Consider the following 25,949-nt stretch of genomic DNA (forward strand, 5'->3'; position numbering starts at 1 on the left):
TAATACGTTACGCATGGATTATTCTAGCCTCTCTTCCCAGCTTATCGGTAAATTGCCACACCAGCAGTGAGAAACCTGGCTCCCATCATGCATTTACTTTACTGTTCATTTCCAGAGTACATATATAGTGGTTTCAGAATTGTTAACCTGTATGCCCATGGAAAGCAAGTTTATCAACTAGAGTATAGTGCATCGGCATAGCTCCTTTAGTTTGTGATTTAACAAACTCCACTCATTTTCAAAGTTAGTTAGGTCAGCACCTTATTTCCTCCCCCTTCAGTGAGGTGGTTTTATACATCTATAGCACATTTATGTTCTTTTCTGTATATTGCCTTTCATTCTGGGATTCTCCAACTTCCTAACTGCTTTTTTTCATTTACATACATTAAAGTTTATGCTGTGGTATAAAAGTCTATGGGTTTCGACAAAGGCTTAATGTCTTGCGTTTGCCATGATAATATCATACAGAATAGTTTTACTGCCCTAAAATATTCCCTGTGCTTCAAACAAGCAACCCACCCTCCACTTCCAAACTTCTGAAAATTGTGCTTTTTTGAAACTCTAGACTGAGGCTAAACGTCTCCAGAATTTGACATCAAAATGAAAGGCATGGGAAATAGACTATTTCTCCCATAAAGGAACTGTTTTAAACAAAGTGGACATTTAATGAATGGTGATGTCACGTTTCTTAAATATACAAGTGTTGTGGAACTTTATTTTTATCTTGTTAGTATTTGTCTAAATAAAAATAAAGCACAGTATCTCATGTTGGAGAAAAATATAATTGAAAGAGGTAGAGATGATGAATGAATTTGAGAGATAAAGGGTGAACTGACAGATCATATTGATTTTATGTTTCTAATTTTCAAAATAGGATTGAAAACATTTTCTTGGGTCATATCTCAATAAATTTAAAGTTGTTACTTATTTTTTTCTAGATAAGAGCTATCTTTCCTTTCCCCTCTCCTTCCTTTTCACCCTTCACCCTCTCCTTTCTTCTCTTCTTTACTTCCTCCTACATAAATGTTTACCCAGTAAGTCCCTATTTTGTGCAACGCATATAATAGATGCTAGGAATGCATAGGTGAAAAAAGTTATCCATGACCTCAAGGACCTTTTTTATTACTTTTGAGGAAGGAAGAGATGAAAGTATAATCATCACATGTTAATTATTCTATTGGTGTAATAGGCACATAAAGGAATAGAGGAGTAACTCTGCCTTGGAGGATCAGGGAAGACTTCCAGTAGAAGTGAAGTGACCCCAGAGCCTTGAAGGAGGAGTGTTAATGTTTAAGACAGATAAAGAAATGCAATGTAGAGCTACCAGTTAATTATAGCTGGAGTGGTCCAGGTGGGATTAAGAGACTGGTGTGATAGAACACATTAGACAAGTATGGATCATGAAGGGCTTTGAGCTTAAATCTTACCCAGGGAATCATGAATAGAGTCACTGAAAAATTATAAGCAAGGTAGTAATTACATCATATGGCATCTTTAAAAGCGTGCTCTGGCAGGTGACTGGCGGGAGAACTAGACAAGATATGAAACATGATCCTGGAAAGCTTCCCAGATGGCTATTACTACCCTCAGGGTGGGAGATAATGAGGGTCTGCTTTAGTTCAATGACAGAAGGGAAAGAGCAGCAAGGAAGTATATGAGAAATATATTAACAAACATTGGAAAGTGAGAAGGGGAAAAAGGCAGGGAAATAATACTAGACAGCAAAATCGAAGATGTTCTCTATATCCCATTCATCTTCATTCTCATTAAAGGGAATTTGAAACCTTGATGGCAAAGAAGCACATTTTATGAAATTTTATATTGAATATTTCATAATTATGTTTCTACGAATGAGTGTCAACACTTCCATAAAAATATTGATTCATGAGGAACACAGTTCAGATATTTCTTGACTCTAAATGTTATTAAAAGAATGTAAAAAATGAGTTCAGAATTTGTAGTATGTCTGTGACATGAAAATGAATTTAGAGTTCTCCTTTTTTTAATGAGGAAATTATTCTGATGGTTTTTGAAGATGCAATTCATAAAGATTGAAGTGATCACCCAAATTAATGTTCATGATATCAAAACAGAGTTAAACCTAAAATAAATTTGTTCTCTGGCAGGATGAATCCTTAAAGCAACTGCAAGTAGTTCATCAACCATGGATCTTGCCAAGTGACACAGAAAGTGAAGGAGTGGAAGCAGAACAAGAGAAACGTGAGTAGACACTATTATTCATTGACAAATTTCTTTCACCAGAAGGAAATCCACAATAAAGGCATTTCACTTTCATAGCAATAAACAACTTCTGTAAAAAAAAAACAAAAAAACCCAGACTATTAGGAAGCCATGTAAAGACAAGCTATTCTTTAGGTCTATGTCTTGATTCAGTAACATCTTAATTTTGGTGCAAAGACTCATAAACTAACCTTGTAAAAAAAAAGGAATTATTCCTCCTGAAGACCAACATAGTCTGTCTGGTCGGAATATGAATCTTCTACAAAGAGTGTAGAGTTAGATCAGTAATAATTTGTAATTATTTTTAAAATTTCAAAGTATGTCAGGATCAGCTGATAATTATATATGAAATTATCCTCATTAAATGAATATGTTTACATATGTAAACACGCTGTTCTAAGTTCACAAAACAAGTTAATATTATAAGATAAGACAAATAGACTAATAGCTTTGGCTTAAGTCACTGTCTTTAATAACGATAAGTGAATCACAATACTAATGCCATGGCTTAGTGCCTGCTCTCCAGGGTTTATTGAAATTGTAAGACATATGGGCCCAGAAATCTAGCTGAGAAATTAGTATCAAATTTTATTTATTTATTTTTACTAGTGTTAGCCCTGAGATAGGAATGACAATTGAATGTGATAATGTAGCCCTCATGATAATTGGTGTGAAATGAGAATAAATAATTCTCCTGAGCCATAACCATGAGACATACCTATATGTTACACAGGTAGTATTATAATCATGCATCTGGGAAATCCAGGAAATTACACTTCCAGGTTAAAAGGCATTTTAAAATGTTCTATCCCACTTCCATAGCTGCAGGCTTATGTGGCCAGAGGGAGCACAGGCATGAGAGTGAATGCTCAGGTTAGAGGAGGGGGATGGAGGCCAAGGTTCACTCAGCTGTCACATTCAGAAATAGAGTGAAAAACACAGTGGTACTTTACAGATTCTATTGAAGGAAAACAGCACTCATCTTCTATAGAAAACAACTGATAAAGGCACAGAAAGTAGAATGTACTTTAAGCAAGTACAAAAGCAAAGAGTATTTTGGAAGTCCCTTAATGCAAGCAATTCTAAGTAAAATGGTCTGGAAAATATATTAGTGTGGGATACAGAGAAAAGAATCCCCAAGTCTTAGAGTATTAATAGTGGCCCAAAAGTTTTATGAAAAAAATGCAAACACACTCACATGCCTCCATCGTCCCACATATTTAAATGACATAAGCGCTCAATCTAGAGTTTGGCTGTAGTGATTTTTGTAAGGGTTATTGCCGAGTTTAGAATGAGGAAACTGAGACCAGCATAAGAAAATTAAATGCCAATTTATTTAGCTCCCGGGCGAGGTTTCATGGTCCTGGGGGAAGGGGCCAGGGAAGTCGCGCTTGACTCCTCTGGGCGTGGAGGTTTATAGGGAGTGAAGGTGTTTTGATTGGTTGTGGAGAAACTGGACGTGGTTGGGGCAAGCTGCTATTGGTAGGTAGGCGGGATTTCTGGTGAGTGGGCCACCCAGGGGAGTGGGACCTGGACGGAGCAAAATGCTATTGGGCAGGTTTTGGTGGGGCTTCTTTTAAACTTTGGCAGGGTTTTCCAATGGCAGGCTAGGTGCCGGGTGCAGAGCGTGATGTCCGACGGGGAGTGGTGATGTAGTGTCCAGGCGCCGAGAGGGATGGGCGTGTCTGAGCTCCTGGTGAGGCAACCAGCCTTACAATTTTCACCAAATTCTTTTGAGGCCTTCGAAAATTTCAATTTAAAAAAACCTTCAAGCACTGTGTGTGTGTACTGTATAAACACAATATAGGAAAATGGGCTAGTTTTACTGTTAGATTCTACAAGAGGTGCCCAATGTGGGCAAAACTGGTAAACAACATCCTTAGAGAATGCAGACATGTTATTATATGAGTGTGCTATATTTTATAATGAACTAAAACTTAGACAAGGAAAGAATTCATCAAAATAGCATACTATATTCCATTTCAAATTTAGACCTTTTTTCTTTTCCTTAAATCCATATATCTCCAGTCAATATTAATAGTAGAAAACATAGCCTAATCATGTAAAGGATATGCAAATTCCCAGAACTTTCTTCAGCCCTTGTCATCTAATACACATTGCCTTTCTGCATGTATTTTTACAATATTTTGGCAGTAAGTTTTAATTTTCTTCTCTTCTACTAGGGTGCAAGTTATTTGAGAGAAAGGGTCTATCCCTTTTTTTCATCTTATTGAGACACATAATAAGCCCTCAATAAATATCAGAAGAATTAGTAAATGAATGAGTAAATTAACGAATAGATTTGTTTTTTTCAACTTGTTTATCAGGACACTTAGAAATTAAAAAATAAAACAAAATAAATGACAATTATAACTATAAATAATTGTTATAAAAGTTATTTATACTTTTATTAAAATTTTAATATTGGATTTGTAGTGTATCCTAGATTTTGCTAAATGGTTTATCAATCACTCTAAAGAAGGCCATTCTTAAACTTTTGTAACCGCAGACCTAGAACTAAAAATATTTGATCTCCGCAATATTGTACTGGGAGATGACCCTTGACAATGGTAAATTGCTTGAAATAAAATCAGGGTTTAAAATAATTGGGTGGTAATGGAAGCCATCTGGAGATGGAATGCTAGTTAGCATTGTAGCCAAGCTCCTAGCACAGAGATGCAAATATTTTCAAGAATGGCTTCTATCAGCCAGGTTCTAGGATAGCATAAGTTGTAGCCACTGAAGCACTGGCACCTCCACTGAAACTTGCAGTCAACGCATATGTGGTTTGTAGAGCAGCTGGATAGATATGCATAGATCATCTACCTCTTTCTTAGAAAGGAAATAAATGACATAAATCTTTGTAAGCCCAGTATCCGATTTAGAGTTTACAGGCTCATATCCTAGAAACTTATGAGTGAGTAAGATGACAAGTTTATCATTTCAACAACACCTGTTTCTTGACTCAGCTTTCTATAAATTATGCCTATGTAATTTTATGGAATTCTCTAATTTCCCTTTGGACAAAATCATCTTGGCAGAAAGTTTCCAAATAATGTCAGGGGTAGTGCGTTTTTTTATTGCATCATTTAAAAATAAGACTTAGCTCAAATAAATTTTTCTAAATGAACACCTTAAGAAAAGATACTGTGAACAATTAAATAGGGAGATTTATAAACTTTTTTTATAAGCAAGATAAGTAGAACCCTTGATTAAATAGATTTTTTTCTTTACTCTGCTTTTAATTAAAAAGTATAAATTCAAGTGTGAAAAAAGTTGTGTCAGGGTATGTTTGTTTCTAATCTCTCAGGTTATGGCCTGAAGTCACTAAACAAATCAAATTCCAAATATTTGAATCTATTAGGGTACTTGTTTAATATTCATATTCTGGGACTCTACTTTAGACTCTACTGAATCAGAATCTCTGTGATTGGGACTCTGAATTCTGCATTTTTCATACTTTATCTGTTAATATTTGTTTATTCTAAAAGTTGAGAACTAGAAGAAAATGTTCAATGAATCAGAGGGTTATGTTTTTCTCATTGGCTTCATAATATTATTAAACTTTGAGTCTTCTTTTTCTAGTCTTCTTTCCTCATCTATAAATTAAGTTTGAGTATAAAACGTGAGATTGGAGAAAAAGGAAGGCTGAAATTTGAAGGAATATACATGAAGAAGACACAAAAGACAGTGCATTAGTTTGTTTTCACACTGCTATAAAGAATTACCTGAGACTGGGTAATTACAAAGAGATCTAATTGACTCACAGTTCCCCATGTCTGGGGAGGCCTCAGGAAACTTACAGTCATGGCAGAAGAAGGAGAAGCAAGTGCTTTCTTCTTAAGGTGGTAGGAGAGAAAGTGAGAGCAATGAAAGTCACACATTTTAAACCATCAGATCTCATGAGAACTCACTATCACGAGAACAAGGGGGATATCTGCCCCCATGATCCAATTACGTCCCACCAGGCCCCTTTTCTGACACATGGGGATTACAATTTGACATGAGATTTGGGTGGGGACACTGAGCCAAACAATATCAGACCGGTCCTCCAGACTGTGGGGTCAATGCTTACAAAATCAAGACATAAAACATCTAGAATCAATTTAGCTAGTACTCTCCAATTACATTTTAGATTTTTAAAAACACAAATAAACAAACTAAAAACACACAAGCCAACAAACAAGAAATCAAAACATGCCAAACCAACAAAACAATACATGTGTCAAATAAAGAAATAATAGCCACAGTGACAGATGAAAGCTAATGCTGTCATAAAATATTAATACTCCCCACGTGGGTTTGGATCCTGGACTCTTAAGGCCTTAATGTCTGTAACAGTAGGTGATTTGGCCCTGGGTCTCCTTAAGGCAGGGAGATTGAGATGATGACACTGTATAGAGCCTGTCACCTGCAAGGGCTGCTTTAGGTATGAAAAGGGAAACAAAATACCTGTACTTTCCAGCTGTGGAACAAGCCATGAAATTTGCTATGCGTACTAGACTTTGAATGAAAAATATAAATTATGCATAGGGAATCAAACTCTCAGCTCTGTACTTCAGTTATTGGGTTCAAACTTATACTACCTGTATTGTTAGAGACCATAAATAATAATAATTGGCCAGCTTCATTAATATTCACAGGGTCCTCTCATATGGAAATATAAGAACTGGGGCATTTTAGAATTCTCAAAGATTTAAATATCAACTCCTGCTGGAGATGAGATGTCAATCAAATTACAAACTGCATGGAAAGTTGTAGCAAAACAACAAAGTCAGCAAATGCTAGAAACTCTAGAATTAGCATGATCAGAATGGAAAGAAATAAGACAATCAGGAAGAGATTATATTAAAAGTATGCTTAAGATAATTAAAGATATATAAAAAAGGAAAAGGAACCATACTGAAAGAATTCTATAGTAAGGAAAAAGACAAAGTGATATTTAAAAGATTATAAAGAACTTCTCCAAGTAAAAAAAAAAAGTTACTGAAATTAAAAGCTTAATGGTTTAAATATCTCAACAAATTCTGAAGATAGAATTAGATGAATGAAAAATGGAAAGTTAGCAAGAAAGCAATAAAAAATATAAAGAGATGGGAAATTCAAATTTCAGGTTAGGTGGCATGTGATGTGTGTGGGGGGGCATGTGTGTATATGTGTATTTATGCATTTATAAAAATATATAGATGTACTTACATATACACATATAGATACAGCTTTAAATATATATGTATATATGTATACCTACACAAACATACATATACATTATAAGCTGTATATAATACAATTTCCAGAAGAGAAAATAGAAGAAAGTCAATGGTGAAAGATTCAGTGACTGGAAACTTTCCAGAATAATGGAAAGTTTTAATTCTCAAATTGGAACGCATGACAAACACTATTTATTTTGATATTCACATTGTAAAAATACAGAATATCACAAAGAAAGAAAATCTAAAAAACAAGAAAAAGCACATAGATTGCATAAAAATAGTAAAGTTAGACAACAGAATTGTCATCAATTAAAACTACACACTTCCAAAAAGCTGAGAGGAAATTTTGTGCCCAGAGAAACTACCATGTATCAGTGATCAGCACTCATAGGTCTTTAGTGAAGAAATGGTTCTAGGTTATATGTCAGTAGAAAAATAATTGATTCCAGAAGGATTTTCAAGTATTGAACAAAACAAATATTAGAAGAAATATTGGTAAACATGTTGTCATACTTTAAGAATTACTGGCAAACATAGAAAGGAACAAGATCATATCCTGTGCAGGGACATAGATGAAGGTGGAGGCCATTATCCTCAGCAAACCAACACAGAAACAGCAAACCAACACAGAAACAGCAAACCAAACACCACATGTTCTCACTTATAAGTGGGAGCTGAATGATGAGAACACATGGACACATGCAGGGAAACAACACACACTGGGGCCTGTCTGTGGTAGGGTAGCGGGAGGGAGAGCATCAGGAAGAATAGCTAAGGGATGCTGGGCCTAATACCTATAGGTGATGGGATGATCTGTGCATCAAACCACCATGGCACACTTATGTAACACGGTTTACTTATGTAACAAACCTGTACATCCTGCACATGCACTCCTGAATAAAATAAAAGTTAAAGATTAAAAAAATTACTGGCAAAAATAAAAAATATTAATTTCCAATAGAAAACAGGAAATGGGTGGGAGAAAAATATGGTACATATAAAAATGTGTTGGTCTAAATAAGTCTGAATAGTTCATAATTATGAAAACCTGGTATAAGAAATAAATGGTGATGTGAAAGTGCTGCTTAATCCATTTAAATTTATTATTAATATGATAAATGTTATATTCATAAACTATGAGGGTCTTTAATGAAATAAAAATCATATATCATACAGGTTGAGTATCTCTTATCTGAAATTATTGGAGCTAGAAGTGTTTCAGATTTTTTATATTTTTGATTTTGGAATTTTTTTTCTTTTTTAAAAATTTCTTTGAGACAGTGTGACAGGGTCTCAGTCTGTCACCCAGACTGAAGTGCAGCGGGGACAATCACAGCTCACTGCAACCTCTGCCTCCAGGGCTCAAACAATCCTCCCACCTCAGCCTCCTGAGTACCTGGGACTACTGGCATGTACCACCACACTTGGCTATTTTTAAAATTTTTTTTTAATTTTTATAGAAACAGAGTCTCACTGTATTGCCCAGGCTGGTCTCAAACTCCTTGGCTCAAGCAATCCTCCCTCCCTGAACTCCCAAAGTGCTGGGATAACTGGTATGAACCATTGCGCCCAGTATTTTTTTTTTTTTTTTTTGACAGGCTCTTGCTCTGTTACCCTGGCTGGACTGCAGTGGCACAATCATAGCTCACTGCAGCCTCAGCCTCCTGAAGCCATGTGATTCTCCCACCTCAGCCTCCTGAGTAGCCGGGACTACAGGTATGCGCCACCACTCCTGGCTAATTTTTATATTTTTTGTAGTGATAATATTTCACCACGTTGCCAGGCTGGTCTTGAACCCCTGGGCTCAAGTGATCTGTCCACCTCAGTTTCCCAAAGTGTTAGGATTACAGGCATGAGCCACATGCCTGGCCAGATTTTGGAATCTTTGTATTATACATACCAATTGAGTATCCATAAAAATCCTAAATCTAAAATCTGAAACGTTGCAGTCAGCATTTCCTTTGAATGTCATGTCAATGCCCAAAATGTTTTAGATTTTGAAACATTTTGGAGTTTGGATTTTCAGATTTTTGGATTAGGGATAGTCTGTATGTGTAGATACATATACTGTCTAAGTGAGTGTTATTTTTTCTTTATTCTATTTGTATTCTGTTTCTTAGACTGCATAATCTAAATTGACCTATCTTCAAGTTATTTTTTCTTATGACAGCTAAAATCTGCTATTAAGCCCCTCTAGTGGATTTTTATTTCAATTTCGGAATTTCTAGTTTGTTCCCTTTATAATTTGTATCTCTTTATTGCTAGTATCCATTTGGTGACCCATCATTCTCATACTGTAATTTATTTGACATAGTTTTCTTTAGTTATTTGAATATATTATGGTAGCTGATTAAAAGTCTTCATGTAGTAAGTTCATCATCTGGGCTTCCCCATGGACAGTTTTTATTGAGTGCTTTTTCTTTTTCTATTTATGGGCCATACTTTCCTGTTTCTTGGCATGTCATTTATTATTTTTGTTTTGTTGTTCAAAACTGGACATGTAATATAATTTGGAAATTCTGGACTTTAGACCCTCTCTCCGAGGGTTTATTATTGCTGCTGTTTGTTTTGCTGTTGCTGCTGCTGCTCTTCCTCTGTCTAGCGACTTCTGTAAACTAACACAGGTCAAGTCTAAATTATCTGTTGTACTCAGCCACTAAAGTCTCTGCTCGGTAGCATAGTGGTCAAGTAACAACTGCACGGGTGTCAAGCCATTTCATGAACATTCAAGCAGTTATTAACTCTTCTTCCACAGAGCCTCTGTGTCACTCAGAGGAAAGAGAGAGAGCTTTATGGAGTGTTTCCTGATAGGTGCACAGCATTGCAGATCTCTGTGGCCTCCTATGGAAATCTCATTCACTAGATTTTCTTTTAAATTTTTTTGGTGAGCTTCTTGTTTACCCTCGCTGGTATCACTCCCTTAGACAGCTGTAATGTAATTCTACTGTCCCTGATTGTTTTTGACAAACATCCTAAGGGCAGAGGTTCTTACTGAGTGAACTTTAATTCAAGTGAAATAAAAAACAGCCCTTTAAGTAGGGATTTTCCAGGCAGCTTCCATATAAGTCAAGGAGTGACAATTTTCTGAGGGTGCAGCATTTGGGAAAACCTCAAATACATCCTTCCCCCTCTAGCATTTGCTAGGCTGCCTGGTTCACAGCTACTGTCATTGTGAGTCTACTCATTACTGTGAATTTTTAAGACTACTGCAGAGCTAGCGAGAAGTATATGGACATAGGGCAAGTTAAAACCCCACATAACTCACTGTTGCTATTGAGATTCAGCTGTTTTTTTCTTGAATTAATGTTCTATGTGTTATTGCAAGCCTTTGATTTATTGCCAGAGTTCTGAAAAAAGTTAATTCTGCTGATTTTTTGTCAGTGTTCTTATTGCTTTTAAGGGGCAAATATTTATTTGTGTTCTCGTAGAATGGCTATGCACTTCTATTTTTAGAATACCTATAATTTGCAGCATCCCTATTAACTTTTGGAAAAAGAAGTGCTCTAAGCTCTTAGGAGAGGCTAATCTAATCTAATCATCTTACTCTTAATTCTCTCAATTTAGTTTTGGGGAAATTGAAGTTCCAAGAGATTGTAGACATGTTCATGTCACTTAGTGGCAGAGGCAGGACTAGAAGGAAGGTCTCCTGATTGGTCTCAGTGTGCTGTTCATTTTCATTGACCCACGCTTCACTCATGACTTCCCTTCCCATTACGAGGAGTGACACAGTTTATGCTATGACTCTTGAGAGCAGAAGAGCTTAGTGCAACACGTGGAGCCACAATATTCCATTGGCCACACAGAATGTGGCCAAGTTTTCACCTTGAAAAAAATTTTTTTTTCTCCTTAACTAACTTCAGATTACTTCTTTCCAGGCAGTCTCCCAAGATTTGTATTTGAGCAATATTTGAGATAGTGGTACTAGTGTATTAGAGCTGATTATGTCACCAGGCCCAAGATAAGGTACTAACAGATTGATCTAGCAAACGAAGGCATAGAAGGGGTGAGAAAGAAAGCTATGTACTGTATGGGATATAAAGGCTAAAATGAGTTAATAGTCAATTAGGTCAGACAAGTGTCAGGATTTCATGAGACTCAGAACTCTCCAGATTTTAATAGTATTAGGATTGTGCCATCAGAAATAGGCACCAGAAACTTGGGTACACATATCTCAGGAAAGAAGTGAAACAGGACTTTGGTGCTTTGTCATTATTTAAAGGTCAGCTGCATTATCTCACGCAATTATTTGTAGAGAAAAGACATAACACACACTGGAAACAACTAAGAATAAAACAACAATATTAGTACAATAAAAATACATGACAATGGCTAGAAAAATGAGCATTTAAAGAAAAAAAGACAAAACTTTCTAATAAACTGTAGTAGGTGCTTTCAGAAGATCAAAATAAATCTCGACGCTTTTTTTTCTTTTTAAAAATTGTATTCATTTAGTTGGTTTTTAAATAGAGGCAAGGTCTAGCGATGTTGCCCAAACTGGTCTCAAACTCTTTGAGCTCAAGTGATCCTCCTTCCTCAGACTCCCAAAGTGCTGGGATTATGAATGTGAACCACCATGTCTGGCTTTGTTTCCTTTTTTTAAACATAGTCTCACTCTGTCACACAGCCTGGAGTGCAGTGGACAGTGGCATGATCACAGTTCACTGCAGCCTGGACCTTCCCAGGCTTGATAAATTTTTAATCCCACGTCTTCACTTTCAACATATTATGAGATTTAGAAAGTTCTAAAGCTTCTACTAAAAAGTTCAGGGCATCTAAACTCTTATCAAATAAGTCTCTAAATTAAGTATATCAGACATCTATATATTTGTTATGTTACTATCATAAATATTTTAGGATTGATCTTTAACCAATAAATATAAAAGTGAGGTAAAAAAAATTACTATGAATTATTTGTTCAAAGCAAAACATTCCAATGCCATATTGCATTTTTTCATTATAATACTGGTTGTAGAGAATTATTTGGATCTGAATAACTTTTCTGCAATTTCTAGAGGGCAAATGCCTCTGAATCATTCGTGCGCTATTCTTATTTTGAAATGTTCCTCATGTTTGTGGTAAAATTCTGATATTATGAAAGGTCTAATTGATTCCTAAGGCCCTAGGACAAAATTTAAAGGGCAACATTTAATAACATATAAAACTTAATCTCACCAAATAAACTATTATTAAGTGTAATGGAAAAATGTGTCAAGTTGCTCAGTAATATATAAGGTTATACGCTTCAGACTACCTGCTTTGTTTATTAACATGTCTTAGACATGTGCAATAGTCGCCAGAAAATTTCATAGCAAGCATCAGAGAAGGCTGTATTTAAACAATAAGATGATACAACTATTCTTTTGCGATGCATAATTATTTGGATTGGAGCAAGGCATGGAGTTTAAGTCTTTAAAAGTTAGAGTAGAGGAGACATGATCCAACTTTTTATTTTTAAAAATCAGAGTTATAAAGGAGTGGCACATGTTTTTAATTCTTTTATTAAACACTTTTTATTTTTCTTGGAATATTCTTATATTTGCTCTAGGTGTGGCCTAAAACCACAAATGAAGATCTAGTTCATTCTTTAACCTTGATGGACGTAGCTTATAGGACAGTCTTATATCAGATGGAGCATATCTTTCACATTTAAGAATGTATGGGATGGCTGCAAGCAAAGCCTATTGTTTGTCTGTATGGATTATTTTGTGTATTTTTTGGTCACTGCAAGAACTTGAGCATATTCACACCAGCCAAGCTGTTTCATGATTTTCTTTGGCTCTCTTTGCAGCATTGACCTGCTTCACCTTTACAAATTAAAGAGATCTTGGATTTTTGTCCCAAACCAGGAATTTAGTTAAGATTTTCCAATAAGTCTCATATGCCATATGGGCCAGATTACCTCCTTAAAGCAATCATATTTGTGGATCTTGAAAAGTCAACATGCATGTACTGAGCAGCTCCCACATGTTGGGCTCTCTTGTGTGTTTCTCCCTACCAAGTTATAGAGAAGTTCATAAGCATCTGAAGCATTAGGCATACTGTTTCCTAAGAGAAATAGAATGTTAAAGAAACCATAGTAAGGAAATATCACATTGAGTTGACAGTGGATACACAAGGTTAGAGAGATCTTCATGAGGCAAGCGGTGTTTGAACTGAGGGATGGATACGATTTTGAAGGGCAGGGATGCACAAGAAGGTCACATAAGCAGGAACCACAGCATGGTGAAGGACACAAAGACAGAAAGAATGTTGGTTACACTTGATGGCCCAGGAAACATAGCAATTAATACTGTTTGCGGGACACACATCAGATACAGGAGGTGAGAGGGAAATATGTCTGGAAAACTAAGTATTGAGAAGAGCAGAGAAGGTCCAGGTTGTAAGGATAAGAAGTGTGAATTGATGAAGTATATGGTGGGGAAATCTTTACATAGGGAAGAAGTCTGATGAGAGCATTTATATCTATAGCTTTGGGTTCAAATACGGGTTCAAATAATTCAAAACTTGAGGAGGCCCAGGTGTCTGGCCCTTTGCATATGTCATGAATTGATGAAAAGAAAACTGTGTTCAAAACTACCTCTCCACTAATGCTGACTCAAGGAGTAATTATCTCCCTGAGACATGCTATTTGTACAAACGACTATACAATTATTTGTTTTTTTTTTTTTTTAAAGCTACCTATCTTCTTTATTAGGCAGAGAATAAATATGGACCCACAGTGCAGCCTAGCTCATAGGAAAATGAAACAAATAATTTAAAAAGTCCTTTTTAAAACTATGCTGATACTGAGTATAGTTACTAATCTAATCTATAAGCTAAACAGCAGTAAATATATGTAGCTCTGGGTTATATTTTTAATTCTTTAAAACTTGATTAGTTTTAGAGTAAGCCCTTACCTGAAGTTCCAAAGTATACATGACTACTTCCTATAAATGCATTGCATACTAATAATACCCAAACAATAAACTGTCACAGGTATTAAATAAGATACCACTACATACCACATAACAATCAAAATTTAATAAATGTTACTTCTGTTCCATTTCCTCCTTCTTCAGAAATGCATTTGTTTCTGTATAAGCCTTAAAATGTCAATGGCTCATAATAGGCTTTAAGGAGAAATGGAATGCTATAATTCTAAATATCTCTCTAAAAGAGATTTGGTGGATCTATTTTATGTTAGTGATAGCAGCAGCGGACCATCTGGAGAGGCTGCTGTGAAGACATCAGACTTGAGCATCCTTGGATTTTGACATCCGCAGGGTCTTGGAACCCATAAGGACAACTGTATTTAGTTTATCTGCTCTCCTACACGACTTCAGTCTTTTGCTTAGTATTAGGTTTCTACTTACTTTTACAGATGTAATTATTGACATAATATTCTTATTCCTTTATACAATTTTGTTGCCAGCCACTTAAGTGCTCACTCTAATTTACTAATGACTCACCTTTTTTTGTGAGCATACACATCTGCCACTTAACTTTTTCAGTGGGAGGCTAATTCCTTCTTCCAGAGGTTATCATAAAGTGGAAACAAACCTGCGAGTCAGAAGACTCAGCTAAGGTCTTTCTTCTTCCCTGTGGTCCCAGACTAGTAAGTTGCAGAGAAACGGCTTGCACTCAAGTGCACCTACAGTTGCTCAGTTCTCAGATTTCAACTACCAGGGATATGCTAACTACAGGAGAGCAAAGCAGAATGCTTTCCTCTAGGGTTCTCTGCTAAATACTTTCTGTGTTTTACTTACTAAGTAGGAATTGTTTCTTTTTTTACCTGTAAAACTACAGCTCATTTTTTTCTGTCTCTTAATTTTGGCCTCTACATTCAATTTGTGCCTCTAATACGCTTTAGCACTACAGAGGAAAGCTTTTATAGTCCTAATTTGGGGCAAAAAGAGTGACCTCTCTATTAGACGAGCTTATGGGTGATATGTTTGTCTTATGCAATGCTCTTAGGTATTCTCCCAAGCTGGAGGAAAGAGTTTTGGAGCCAGCCATGGTGGTGCATGCCTGTGGTCTCAGCTATTGAGAGGCTAAGGCAAGGGCCCAGGAGTTGGAGTCCAGCTTCAGCAACTTAGCAAGTGAGACTCAAAAGAACCCATTACTCATGATTTTCTTCATGTAAATTATTTCATACTTACTAATTTGGGGACCCAGAGCTATACCATCATTGATCCCAAGCCACTAGCATTTCATTCTCCTGTTTCTTCCTACTTCAGACTTAAGTGAAGAAAACGCATGAATTTGGTTTTCCAAATTCTTCCAGCAGATGTTATACTGTATTTCCACTGTTTGAGTTAGTATGGAAGTTGTCTGGCATGGTCTCATAGGAGGTAGTAGAATATTTATTAGAATCTGGCAAGAAATTCTAGTCTGAGGATAGACATGGTAGCTGAAGAAACTACTTGTGTAGGCACAATAAAGAGGGCATGTAAAGATTAAAATAAAGAGAGAGAGAGAGCTTTAAGCATAGAGCTCCAAACGTGTGACGTAATAATTTTTTTCTTACTGAGTTAGCATATATTTTAATGGAGAGCTAATTGAATAATGAATTGAGAAAACTGTCACACAGTCTAATGTCAATCTTTGGGGATCTTTGGGGTATTGCTTTACCAGCTGGAAACCTCTGGGGTCAGTGGCACCTTTGCTTGAGTTTTGCTTAAGCCTGCTGGTCTCATTCCGCCTGCTTGGCCAGGCAGGCTGTGCTTGGCTCATGCTTCCTTCCCAGATCCCATGCCTGTGAAGGGTGACCAGGTACAGAGCAGTAAGGAGTGCATGAGTGAGTGAGCACAGGGTCTCCCCGCTGCACACAGCCAGGCATGCTGGCTGTGGCAGGGCAGGCAGTTCCAGGTGCCAGCATGGGTGTCGGCTCCTGTGAGGCTGCAACTGGACTAGGCACACCATAAGCAGCTCCCACTGCTGGCACTGAAGAATGTGGTGGTGCCCGGAAGCTTGGAGATGCCAGGAACCACAGAGCTCTAAAAAAAGTGTCAAAGCCCTGGCTCAGAGAGTTCCTAGGTTTGGGGTCCCCGAAGGGCCACAATTCTTCTCTCCTTCTTGTAGTTCACAAAGTGTTGAGTGAGGGGCACGTTTCAGTCCTGTTTGTGTTACATCTCTTTCAGTCCCACTATCTGTGGGGTTTCAAGTTCTTGTCCTGCATCCAGGAAGAATGAGTTACGCAGACAACTGGAGGGTGAGTAAGGCAAAGAAATGCTTTCTTGAGCGACAGGACAGCTCTTAGGAGACTCCAACTGGTAGTTCCTTTTCACAGGCAGGTTGTCCTGAGGTCTGCTCAGCTCTCAGCTGAGAGGAGACCTCCCCAGTGAGGAGCTCCTCTCCACAGACAGGCCATCCTGACATCTGTCCAGGGTTTTTATGGACTTCGGAGGGGAGGAAGTGTGGACTGATTGATCCATGAGTGGGCCCAGAAGAAGCATTATAAGTTCTTACTCTAGTCTGCGGAACTGGCAGCCCAGCCCCCAGGCTTCAGTCCATCCATGGCCTGAAGGTAGGGCTTCACCAGGGACCCACTCCTTTCTGCCCTGTCTGCCTCCAGCCACCATCAACCTGCCATCCATGGTGCCCAGGCTGTTTGTGCCTAAGCGTGCCTGCAGGCCCACGGTGAGCTGTCCTCAGCACCCCCTCAACATTTCTCCTGTGATTGCCCGCACCCAAAGTCTGCAGGGGGCTAAGGCAGCAGGGGACATGTCAGCTCTGCCCCCAGTGTGTGCACAACCAGCTGGGTTGTGACAGTGCCCAGACTCAGCCACAACTTTACGCTGAGATCAGAGTGGGCATCAGGAGTGGGGGAGAGGCCAGGTAGCAGGAGCAGGCACTTCTGAGCCTGTAGGGGCAGGTGATCTTCCCGGGCCCCCAAGAGCACAGGGATGCCTGGGTCCAAAGCCGTGGCTGGGCAGCTGCAACTACACCCTCTAGGCATGGCTCCCGCCCTGCCAACTCAGAAGCAGGTAGCTTCCACCTGTTCCCAGCTCCTGCTGGTTTCTTGGAGTGCACATCCCTGGCCACGTCTCCCCTGCTCCAGCTGGGGTCTTCGCAGCAGCCTCTCCAGATGGTCCGCTGCTGCCATCACTAACATAAAATAGGTCCACCAAATCTCTTTTGGAGAGATATTTAGAATTATAGCATTCCATTTCTCCTTAAAGCCTATTATGAGCCATTGACATTTTAAGGTCTATACAGAAACAAATGCATTTCTGAAGGAGGAGGAAATGGAACAGAAGTAACATTTATTAAATTTTGATTGTTATGTGCTGTGTAATGGTATCTTATTTGATACCTGTGACAGTTTATTGTGTGGGTATTATTAATATGATTTTATGAACTCAGATTTGTTAAATATTTTTTTAGCAAGAATACAGAATTAATAAGTGCAATTTAAATTCGAATCTAACCCAAGACCACATCGTCTACTCTGAAATGTCACTGTATCCCTAAAAGCTAAATAAACCTTGCAGGGTGAGAGGGATGTCTGTAAAGATAACATCAAAAGAGGAATGATCTCACTGTGCGCTGAAAGTGTTAACATAAAGAAAACACTATGAAATAAGAAAATAAGGGAAAGCAACACATAAACTGAAGTAGAAATACATTTGAGTGGAAAATCTGCTTTTAATAGAAACTTCAACGTGTTTTAGTTATATTTACAGTGTTCCCAATTATTATCTACAAGCAAAGTCATCCAGAAAATTAACGGAGGATATATGATAAACATAAAAATTAGAATTTTGACAGAATAAAATAAATAGCATTTAGTAATTACATTAAGTGTGCTTTCAATCCCACAGTAAGCTATTAAAAGTAGAACAACTGTTCAAAGCATGCTGCCAAATTTTTCAAAATGACTTGTTTTGAAATGTTGACTAAATATCTCAAAACCGTATATCATCTTTAGTATAATTAAACATTCTCCAGATCAAAAACATAGCTTTTTCTTGTATTCTTAGACATAAATTATATGTGACTTTCTTTTTCATGTTAGGACACATACAATTATCATTTTTAAATAATTAAAATAATTTTTTAAAAGTTTCTACCGCTTATATAAGGCTTTATAGTTTATACATCTCTTCTACCTAATTATCAAAATTAGCCTATTAGGAAAAGTTTAATCTTAAAATTCCTATTTTACACGGTAAATGTTCAACAAATACTTAATATTTCTGCATTCATAATTTCTTTACTTAACAAATATTTAGTGAATGAACTTAATGAATGAATAAATGAATAAATTTAGTTCAAATTGGTTACGTGACTTTTAAAGATCATTTGAGAAATGGCCACACCTAAGTGCCCATCTTTGTCTCTGTTTATTCAGGGAGGTCATAACCTCTAGAAACAGACACATGCATGTCATAAGTGGTTTGTTGATATCTGATGGAAAACAGGATGCGTTCAATGGCATATCATATGTTTAATGTGCTGTTCTTCTGTAGTAATCATAGTTCATCACACTTGCAATGAACATGGTGCATCAACACAGAATTTACAATCCTCAAACATGCTCTTGTCATGCATTGCCTTAGGTGATTTGTTTTGCTATTTCTCTGTGAATAAACCTGGAGCATATGGCATGATCCTCAAGAAGAAATAAAGAGTGTTCTAATCCATAATATTATCTTTATTTTCAGACTTGATGGCCACTCTCTTATTCGTCGTTTCCCCCATCATAGCTGCTTTGTTTCTTACATTCTCACAAGTGTGGGAAATAATAGGCTATCCCCGGTATAGGAGGAGCCCCGCTGCCAAACAGAAGGAAGCAGTATCAGGCTGAAGGCCTAAGTAGTTTCCACGCAAGAAAAACATTATGTCAAAGTTTATTTCAGAAACTTGAAATCAGTTAATTCTGTGTTTTTCATTTTCTGTAATCCTTGGCCATCCTCTCTTACCCCATGCTCTTATCAAAATAATATCTTCTCCTGCATTTGTATTGTTGACTATTTCACCATGAAATAGATCTTTGCACCATGCCCTATGGGACTGGAACTTGATTGGCAAACTGATTGTTCTTTGGTGGTATTAAAATAATATTATATATATATATATTTCTTTTTTTTGGAGGGGGGGTCTCATTTGAAATGGGTTCCTCCTAGAAAACACTGTGTCCCTGTTAGCCTCCTCCAGAGGAAGCTGCTGCTTCTTTCCATTGCCTTGTGCCAAGCACCATGAGATAGCATCAACGTTCTATCTGAAATTCCTTTTTTTATGGGTCCTACCATTTGTTGTGTTGTTCTATTCTCATCCTGGTTACTATAATCTCACCAATCACTTTTCTTCATTCCTGTGAGATGCTTACATCTGGCTCACTGTTTTCCTCTCCATCACAACTATTTTCATCAGAAAATTTTAGCTCCTACTTTGGTGACTCACATAATATCCTACCATTACCATTCCTTGGCCTTCTCAAATCTAGTTATCCACTAAGGATGTATATATTTTTTTTATTATCAAACGTGAAATAGCATCCAACTCTAAGTCTTAGATTATTATAATCTGCTATCGGTCACAAACCTCCTTCCCTTACAATTCCTCATTTTCTACTAAACCTGCACTTCAGTCTTGTTTTGGTACCCAGACACTTGATTACTCATCTGTCTCCAAGTATATAAGACCACAGCTAGCTTCATCCTTCACTCCAAGGTCTGTGCTACAGTACAGTGATGCTCAAAGTGGAGTTCTCAAACAAGCAGTGTCAGCATCAACATCTCTTGAGAATTAGTAAAAGCGTAGTTTCTTTCTTTTCTTTTCTTTTTTTTTTTTTTTTGAGATGGAATTTTTCTCCGTCACCCAGGCTTGATGGCAGTGGCATGATCTCAGCTCACTGCAACCTCCACCTTCCAGGTTCAAGCAATTCTCCTGCCCCAGCCTCCCAAGTAGCTGGGACTATAGGCGCGTGCCACCATGCTCGGCTAACTTTTCGTATTTTTAGTAGAGATGGGATTTCACCATGTTAGCCAGGATGGTCTTGATCTCCTGACCTCGTGATCCACCCACCTCGGCCTCCCTTAGTGGTGGGATTACAGGTGTGAGCCACTGCGCCCAGCCAGAAGCACAGTTTCTTTAGGCCCCATCTCAGATCTACTGAATCAGAAACTCTGATGTTGGAGCCCAGCAACCTGTGTTTTAAAAAGCACTCTGGCTAATTCTTATACACTAAAATTTAAGAACCGCTAATATAGAGCATGAATCCAACCACTCCATTGCCAGCACTTTAACGACTTTGGCTGGCAAAGAACAGTCAACCATAAATACATCGTTATTTTACTTCAAACCCTTCTATGTATAAGATTTCTAATAATTTAACAAGTTGTTCAGCTGTATACAGCCCCCACCTTCCATATGCAATCTCTACCTTCAATCCAAACATTTTATTGTAGTTCCTATTAATCTAAATGTTGATACTGTAAAACTGTTAAATGCCCATCACTTGATACTTTCTTTTTTTTAAATGTACATATAAACGTAGAATTTTATTCTACAGATATACTGAAGTATGCATGAAATACCGAATATAAGGATATACCTCTCAATATTATTTATAAAAGCTTTAAGGTGTAAGTAGGGGGCTGGCTAAAAACATTTTGATCCCTTCCTATACTGAAACTGTGCAGCTATTAAAATAAATGGAATAGATTTCTCTGACTGTTATGAAATTGTCTCCAAGAATTATAAAATAAAAAGAGCAAAGTTTGCAATAGTGTGCATATTACACACAAAACATGTTTGTATTTACATATAACATATACAGAAGAATACATAAGAAAATTTGGCCTACCTCTGGGGAAAGCAAGGGAGAACTGAGATGAAAGGGAGAGTTTTCACTTTCTTTTTTTTCCCATTTATTTATTTTGTTGCCTTTCAGGTTTTGGGGTACATGTGAAGAACATGCAAAATTGTTGCATACGTACACACGTGGCAGTGTGATTTGCTGCCTTCCTCCCCATCACCTACATCTGGCATTTCTCCCCTTGCTATCTCTCCCCAGCTCCCTACCCCCCACCGTCCCTCCCCTATTTCCTCCAACTGACCCCAGTGTGTAGCGCTCCCCTCCCTGTGTCCATGTGTTCTCATTGTTCAACACCCGCCTATGAGTGAGAACATGCGGTGTTTGATCTTCTGCTCTTCTGTCAGTTTGCTGAGAATGATGGTTTCCAGTTTCATCCATGTCCCTACAAAGGACCCAAACTCATCGTTTTTGATGGCTGCATAATATTCCATGGTGCATATGTGTCACATTTTCCCTATCCAGTCTATCGTCGATGGGCATTTGGGTTGGTTCCAGGTCTTTGCTCTTGTAAACAGTGCTGCAATGAACATTCGTGTGCACGTGTCCTTATAGTAGAACGATTTGTAATCCTTTGGATATATACCCAGTAATGGGATTGCTGGGTCAAATGGAATTTCTATTTCTAGGTCCTTGAGGAATCGCCACACTGTCTTCCACAATGGTTGAACTAACTTACAGTCCCACCAACAGTGTAAAAGTGTTCCTATTTCTCCACATCCTCTCCAGCATCTGTTGTCTCCAGATTTTTTAATGATCGCCATTCTAACTGGCGTGAGATGGTATCTCAGTGTAGCTTTGATTTGCATTTCTCTGATGACAAGTGATGAAGAGCATTTTTTCATATGTTTGTTGGCCTCACGTATGTCTTCTTTTGTAAAGTGTCTGTTCATATCCTTTGCCCACGTTTGAATGGGCTTGTTAGTTTTTTTCTTGTAAATCTGTTTTAGTTCTTTGTAAATTCTGGTTATCAGCCCTTTGTCAGATGGGTAAACTGCAAAAATTTTTTCCCATTCTGTTGGTTGCCGATTCACTCTAATGACTGTTTCTTTTGCTGTGCAGAAGCTGTGGAGTTTGATTAGGTCCCATTTGTCTATTTTGGCTTTTGTTGTCAATGCTTTTCATGTTTTGGTCATGAAGTCCTTGCCTACACCTACGTCCTGAATGGTTTTGCCTAGATTTTCTTCTAGGGTTTTTATGGTGTTAGGTCTTATGTTTAAGACTTTAATCCATCTGGAGTTAATTTTAGTGTAAGGTGTCAGGAAGGGGTCCAGTTTCTGCTTTCTGCACATGGCTAGCCAGCTTTCCCAACACCATTTATTGAACAGGGAATCCTTTCCCCATTGTTTGTTTTTGTCTGGTTTGTCAAAGATCGGATGGTTGTAGATATGTTGTGTTGCCTCCGAGACCTCTTTTCTGTTCCATTGGTCTATATCTCTGTTTTAGTACCAGTACCATGCTGTTTTGATTACTGTAGCCTTGTAGTATAGTTTGAAGTCTGGTAGTGTGATGCCTCCCGCTTTGTTCTTTTTGCTTAGAATTGACTTGGCTATACGGGCTCTCTTTTGGTTCCATATGAAGTTTAAGGTGGTTTTTTCCAGTTCTGCGAAGAAGGTCATTGGTAGCTTGATGGGGATAGCATTGAATCTGTAAATTACTTTGGGCAGTATGGCCATTTTCACGATATTGATTCTTCCTAACCATGAACATGGAATGTTTCTCCATCTGTTTGTGTCCTCTCTTATTTCGTTTAGCAGTGGCTTGTAGTTCTCCTTGAAGAGGTCCTTTACGTTCCTTGTTAGTTGTATTCCTAGGTATTTTATTCTCTTTGTGGCAATTGTGAATGGAAGTTTGTTCTTGATTTGGCTCTCTTTAAGTCTGTTATTGGTGTATAGGAATGCATGTGATTTTTGCACATTGATTTTGTATCCTGAGACTTTGCTGAACTTGCTTATCAGTTTCAGGAGGTTTGGGGCTGAGACGATGGGGTCTTCTAGATATACAATCATGTCGTCTGCAAATAGAGAAAATTTGACTTCCTCTTTTCCTATTTGAATGCCCTGTATTTCTTTTTCTTGCCTGATTGCCCTGGCTAGAACTTCTAATACTATATTGAATAGCAGTGGTGAGAGAGGGCATCCTTGCCTGGTGCCACACTTCAAGGGGAATGCTTCCAGTTTTTGTGCATTCAGTATGATATTGGCTGTTGGTTTGTCATAAATAGCTTTTATTATTTTGAGATACGTTCCATCGATACCTAGCTTATTGAGGGTTTCTAGCATAAAGGGCTATGGAATTTTGTCAAAGGCCTTCGGAATTTTGTCAAAGGCCTTCTCTGCATCAATTGAGATAATCATGTGGTTTTTGTCTTTGGTTCTGTTTATGTGGTGAATTACGTTTATAGACTTGCGTATGTTGGACCAGCTTTGCATCCCAGGGATGAAGCCTACTTGATCATGGTGGATAAGCTTTTTGATGTGCGGTTGCAATCGGCTTGTCAGTATTTTATTGAAGAATTTTGCATCTATGTTCATCATGGATATTGGCCTGAAGTTTTCTTTTCTTGTTGAGTCTCTGCCAGGTTTTGGAATCAGGATGATGTTGGTGTCATAAAATGATTTGGGAAGAAGTCCCTCTTTTTGTATTGTTGGGAATAGTTTCAGAAGGAATGGTACCAGCTCCTCTTTGTACGTCTGGTAGAATTCACCTGTGAACCCATCTGGACCTGGGCTTTTTTGGGTGGTAAGCTCTTAATTGCTGCCTCAACTTCAGACCTTGTTATGGGTCTGTTCAGGGTTTCGGCTTCTTCCTGGTTTAGGCTTGGCAGGAGGCAAGTGTCCAGGAATTTATCCATTTCTTCCAGGTTTATTAGTTTATGTGCATAGAGTTGTTTGTAATAATCTCTGATGATGGTTTGAATTTCTGTGGAATCTGTGGTGATATCCCCTTTATCATTTTTTATTGCATCAATTTGGTTATTCTCTCTTTTCTTTTTTATTAATCTGGCTAGTGGTCTGTCTATTTTGTTGATCTTTTCAAAAAACCAGCTCCTGGATTTATTGATTTTTGGAAGGGTTTTTTGTGTCTCTATCTCCTTCAGTTCTGCTCTGATCTTAGCTATTTCTTGTCTTCTGCTAGACTTTGAGTTTTTTTGATCTTGCTCCTCTAGCTCTTTCAGTTTTGACGATAGGGTGTCAATTTTTGATCTCTCCTTGCTTCTCATGTGGGCACTTATTGCTATATATTTTCCTCTAGAGACTGCTTTAAATGTGTCCCAGAGATTCTGGTATGTTGAGTCTTCATTCTTGTTGGTTTTCAAGAACATCTTTATTTCTATCTTCATTTCATTGTTTATCCAGTCAACATTCAAGAGCAAGTTGTTCAGTTTCCATGAAGCTGTGCGGTTCTGAGTTAGTTTTTGAATTCTGAGTTCTATCTTGATTGCACTGTGGTCTGAGAGACTGTTTGTTATGATTTCCGTTCTTTTGCATTTGCTGAGGAGTGATTTACTCCCAATTATGTGGTCAATTTTAGAGTAGGTGTGATGTGGTGCTGAGAAGAATGTATATTCTGTGGATTTGGGGTGGAGAGTTCTGTAAATGTCTATTAGATTTTCTTGGTCCAGGTCTGAGTTCAAGTCCTGGATATCCTTGTTAATTTTCTGTCTGGTTGATCTGTCTAATGTTGACAATGGGGTGTTAAAGTCTCCCACTATTATTGTGTGGGAGTCTAAGTCTCTTTGTAAGTCATTAAGAACTTGCCTTATGTATCTGGGTGCTCCTGTATTGGGTGCATATATATTTAGGATCATTAGGTCTTCTTGTTGCATTGATCCTTTTACCATTATGTAATGTCCCTCTTTGTCTCTTATGATCTTAGTTGCTTTAAAGTCTAATTTATCAGAGATGAGAATTGCAACTCCTGCTTTTTTTTGCTCTCCATTTGCTTGGTAAATCTTCCTCCATCCCTTTATTTTGAGCCTTAGTGTATCCTTGCATGTGAGATGGGTTTCCTGGATACAGCACACCGATGGGTTTTGGCTTTTTATGCAATTTGCCAGCCTGTGTCTTTCAATTGGGGCATTTGGTCCATTTACATTTAGGGTTAATATTGTTATGTGTGAATTTGATACTGCCATTTTGGTGCTAGCTGGGTGTTTTGCCCTTTAGTTGAGCTGGTACTTGTTGTTCCTTTATATGTGTAGAGCCTCTTTCAGGAGCTCTTGTAGAACTGGCCTGATGGTGACGAAATCTCTGAGTACTTGCATGTTCCCAAAGGATTTTATTTTTCCTTCACTTAGGAAGCTTAGTTTGGCTGGATAGGAGATTCTGGGTTGAAAGTTCTTTTCTTTAAGGATGTTGAATATTGGTCCCCACTCTCTTCTGGCTTGTAGGGTTTCTGCTGAGAGATCTGCTGTGAGTCTGATGGGCTTCCCTTTGTGGGTAACCCGACCTTTCTCTCTGGCTGCCCTTACTATTTTCTCCTTCATTTCAACCCTGGTGAATCTGACGATTATGTGCCTTGGGGTTGCTCTTCTTGACGAATATCTTTGTGGTGTTCTCTGTATTTCCTGGACTTGAATGTTTGCCTGCCTTGCTAGGTTGGGGAAGTTTTCCTGGATAATATCCTGAAGAGTATTTTCCAGCTTGGATTCATTCTCTTCGTCGCATTCCGGTACCCCTATCTAATGTAGATTAGGT

The 25,949-nt window shown here is 37.9% G+C and overlaps 1 protein-coding gene across 2 annotated transcripts in view; it reads left to right on the forward strand.

Annotated features, from left to right (window-relative positions):
- Positions 1 to 25,949, forward strand: part of CUNH8orf34 (chromosome unknown C8orf34 homolog) — a 442,661-nt gene that overhangs the window by 408,852 nt on the left and 7,860 nt on the right. For both annotated transcript variants that reach the window (XM_032296290.1, XM_032296289.1), the window contains one exon: positions 2,127 to 2,220. In XM_032296290.1, coding sequence (XP_032152181.1) covers positions 2,127 to 2,220 — 94 coding nt within the window. The remainder of the gene's footprint in view (positions 1 to 2,126; positions 2,221 to 25,949) is intronic.

The sequence above is a fragment of the Sapajus apella genome, unplaced genomic scaffold, assembly GCF_009761245.1.
Source record: "Sapajus apella isolate SASKATOON/1434 unplaced genomic scaffold, GSC_monkey_1.0 scaffold35, whole genome shotgun sequence".
In the NCBI taxonomy this organism is placed as follows: domain Eukaryota; kingdom Metazoa; phylum Chordata; class Mammalia; order Primates; family Cebidae; genus Sapajus; species Sapajus apella.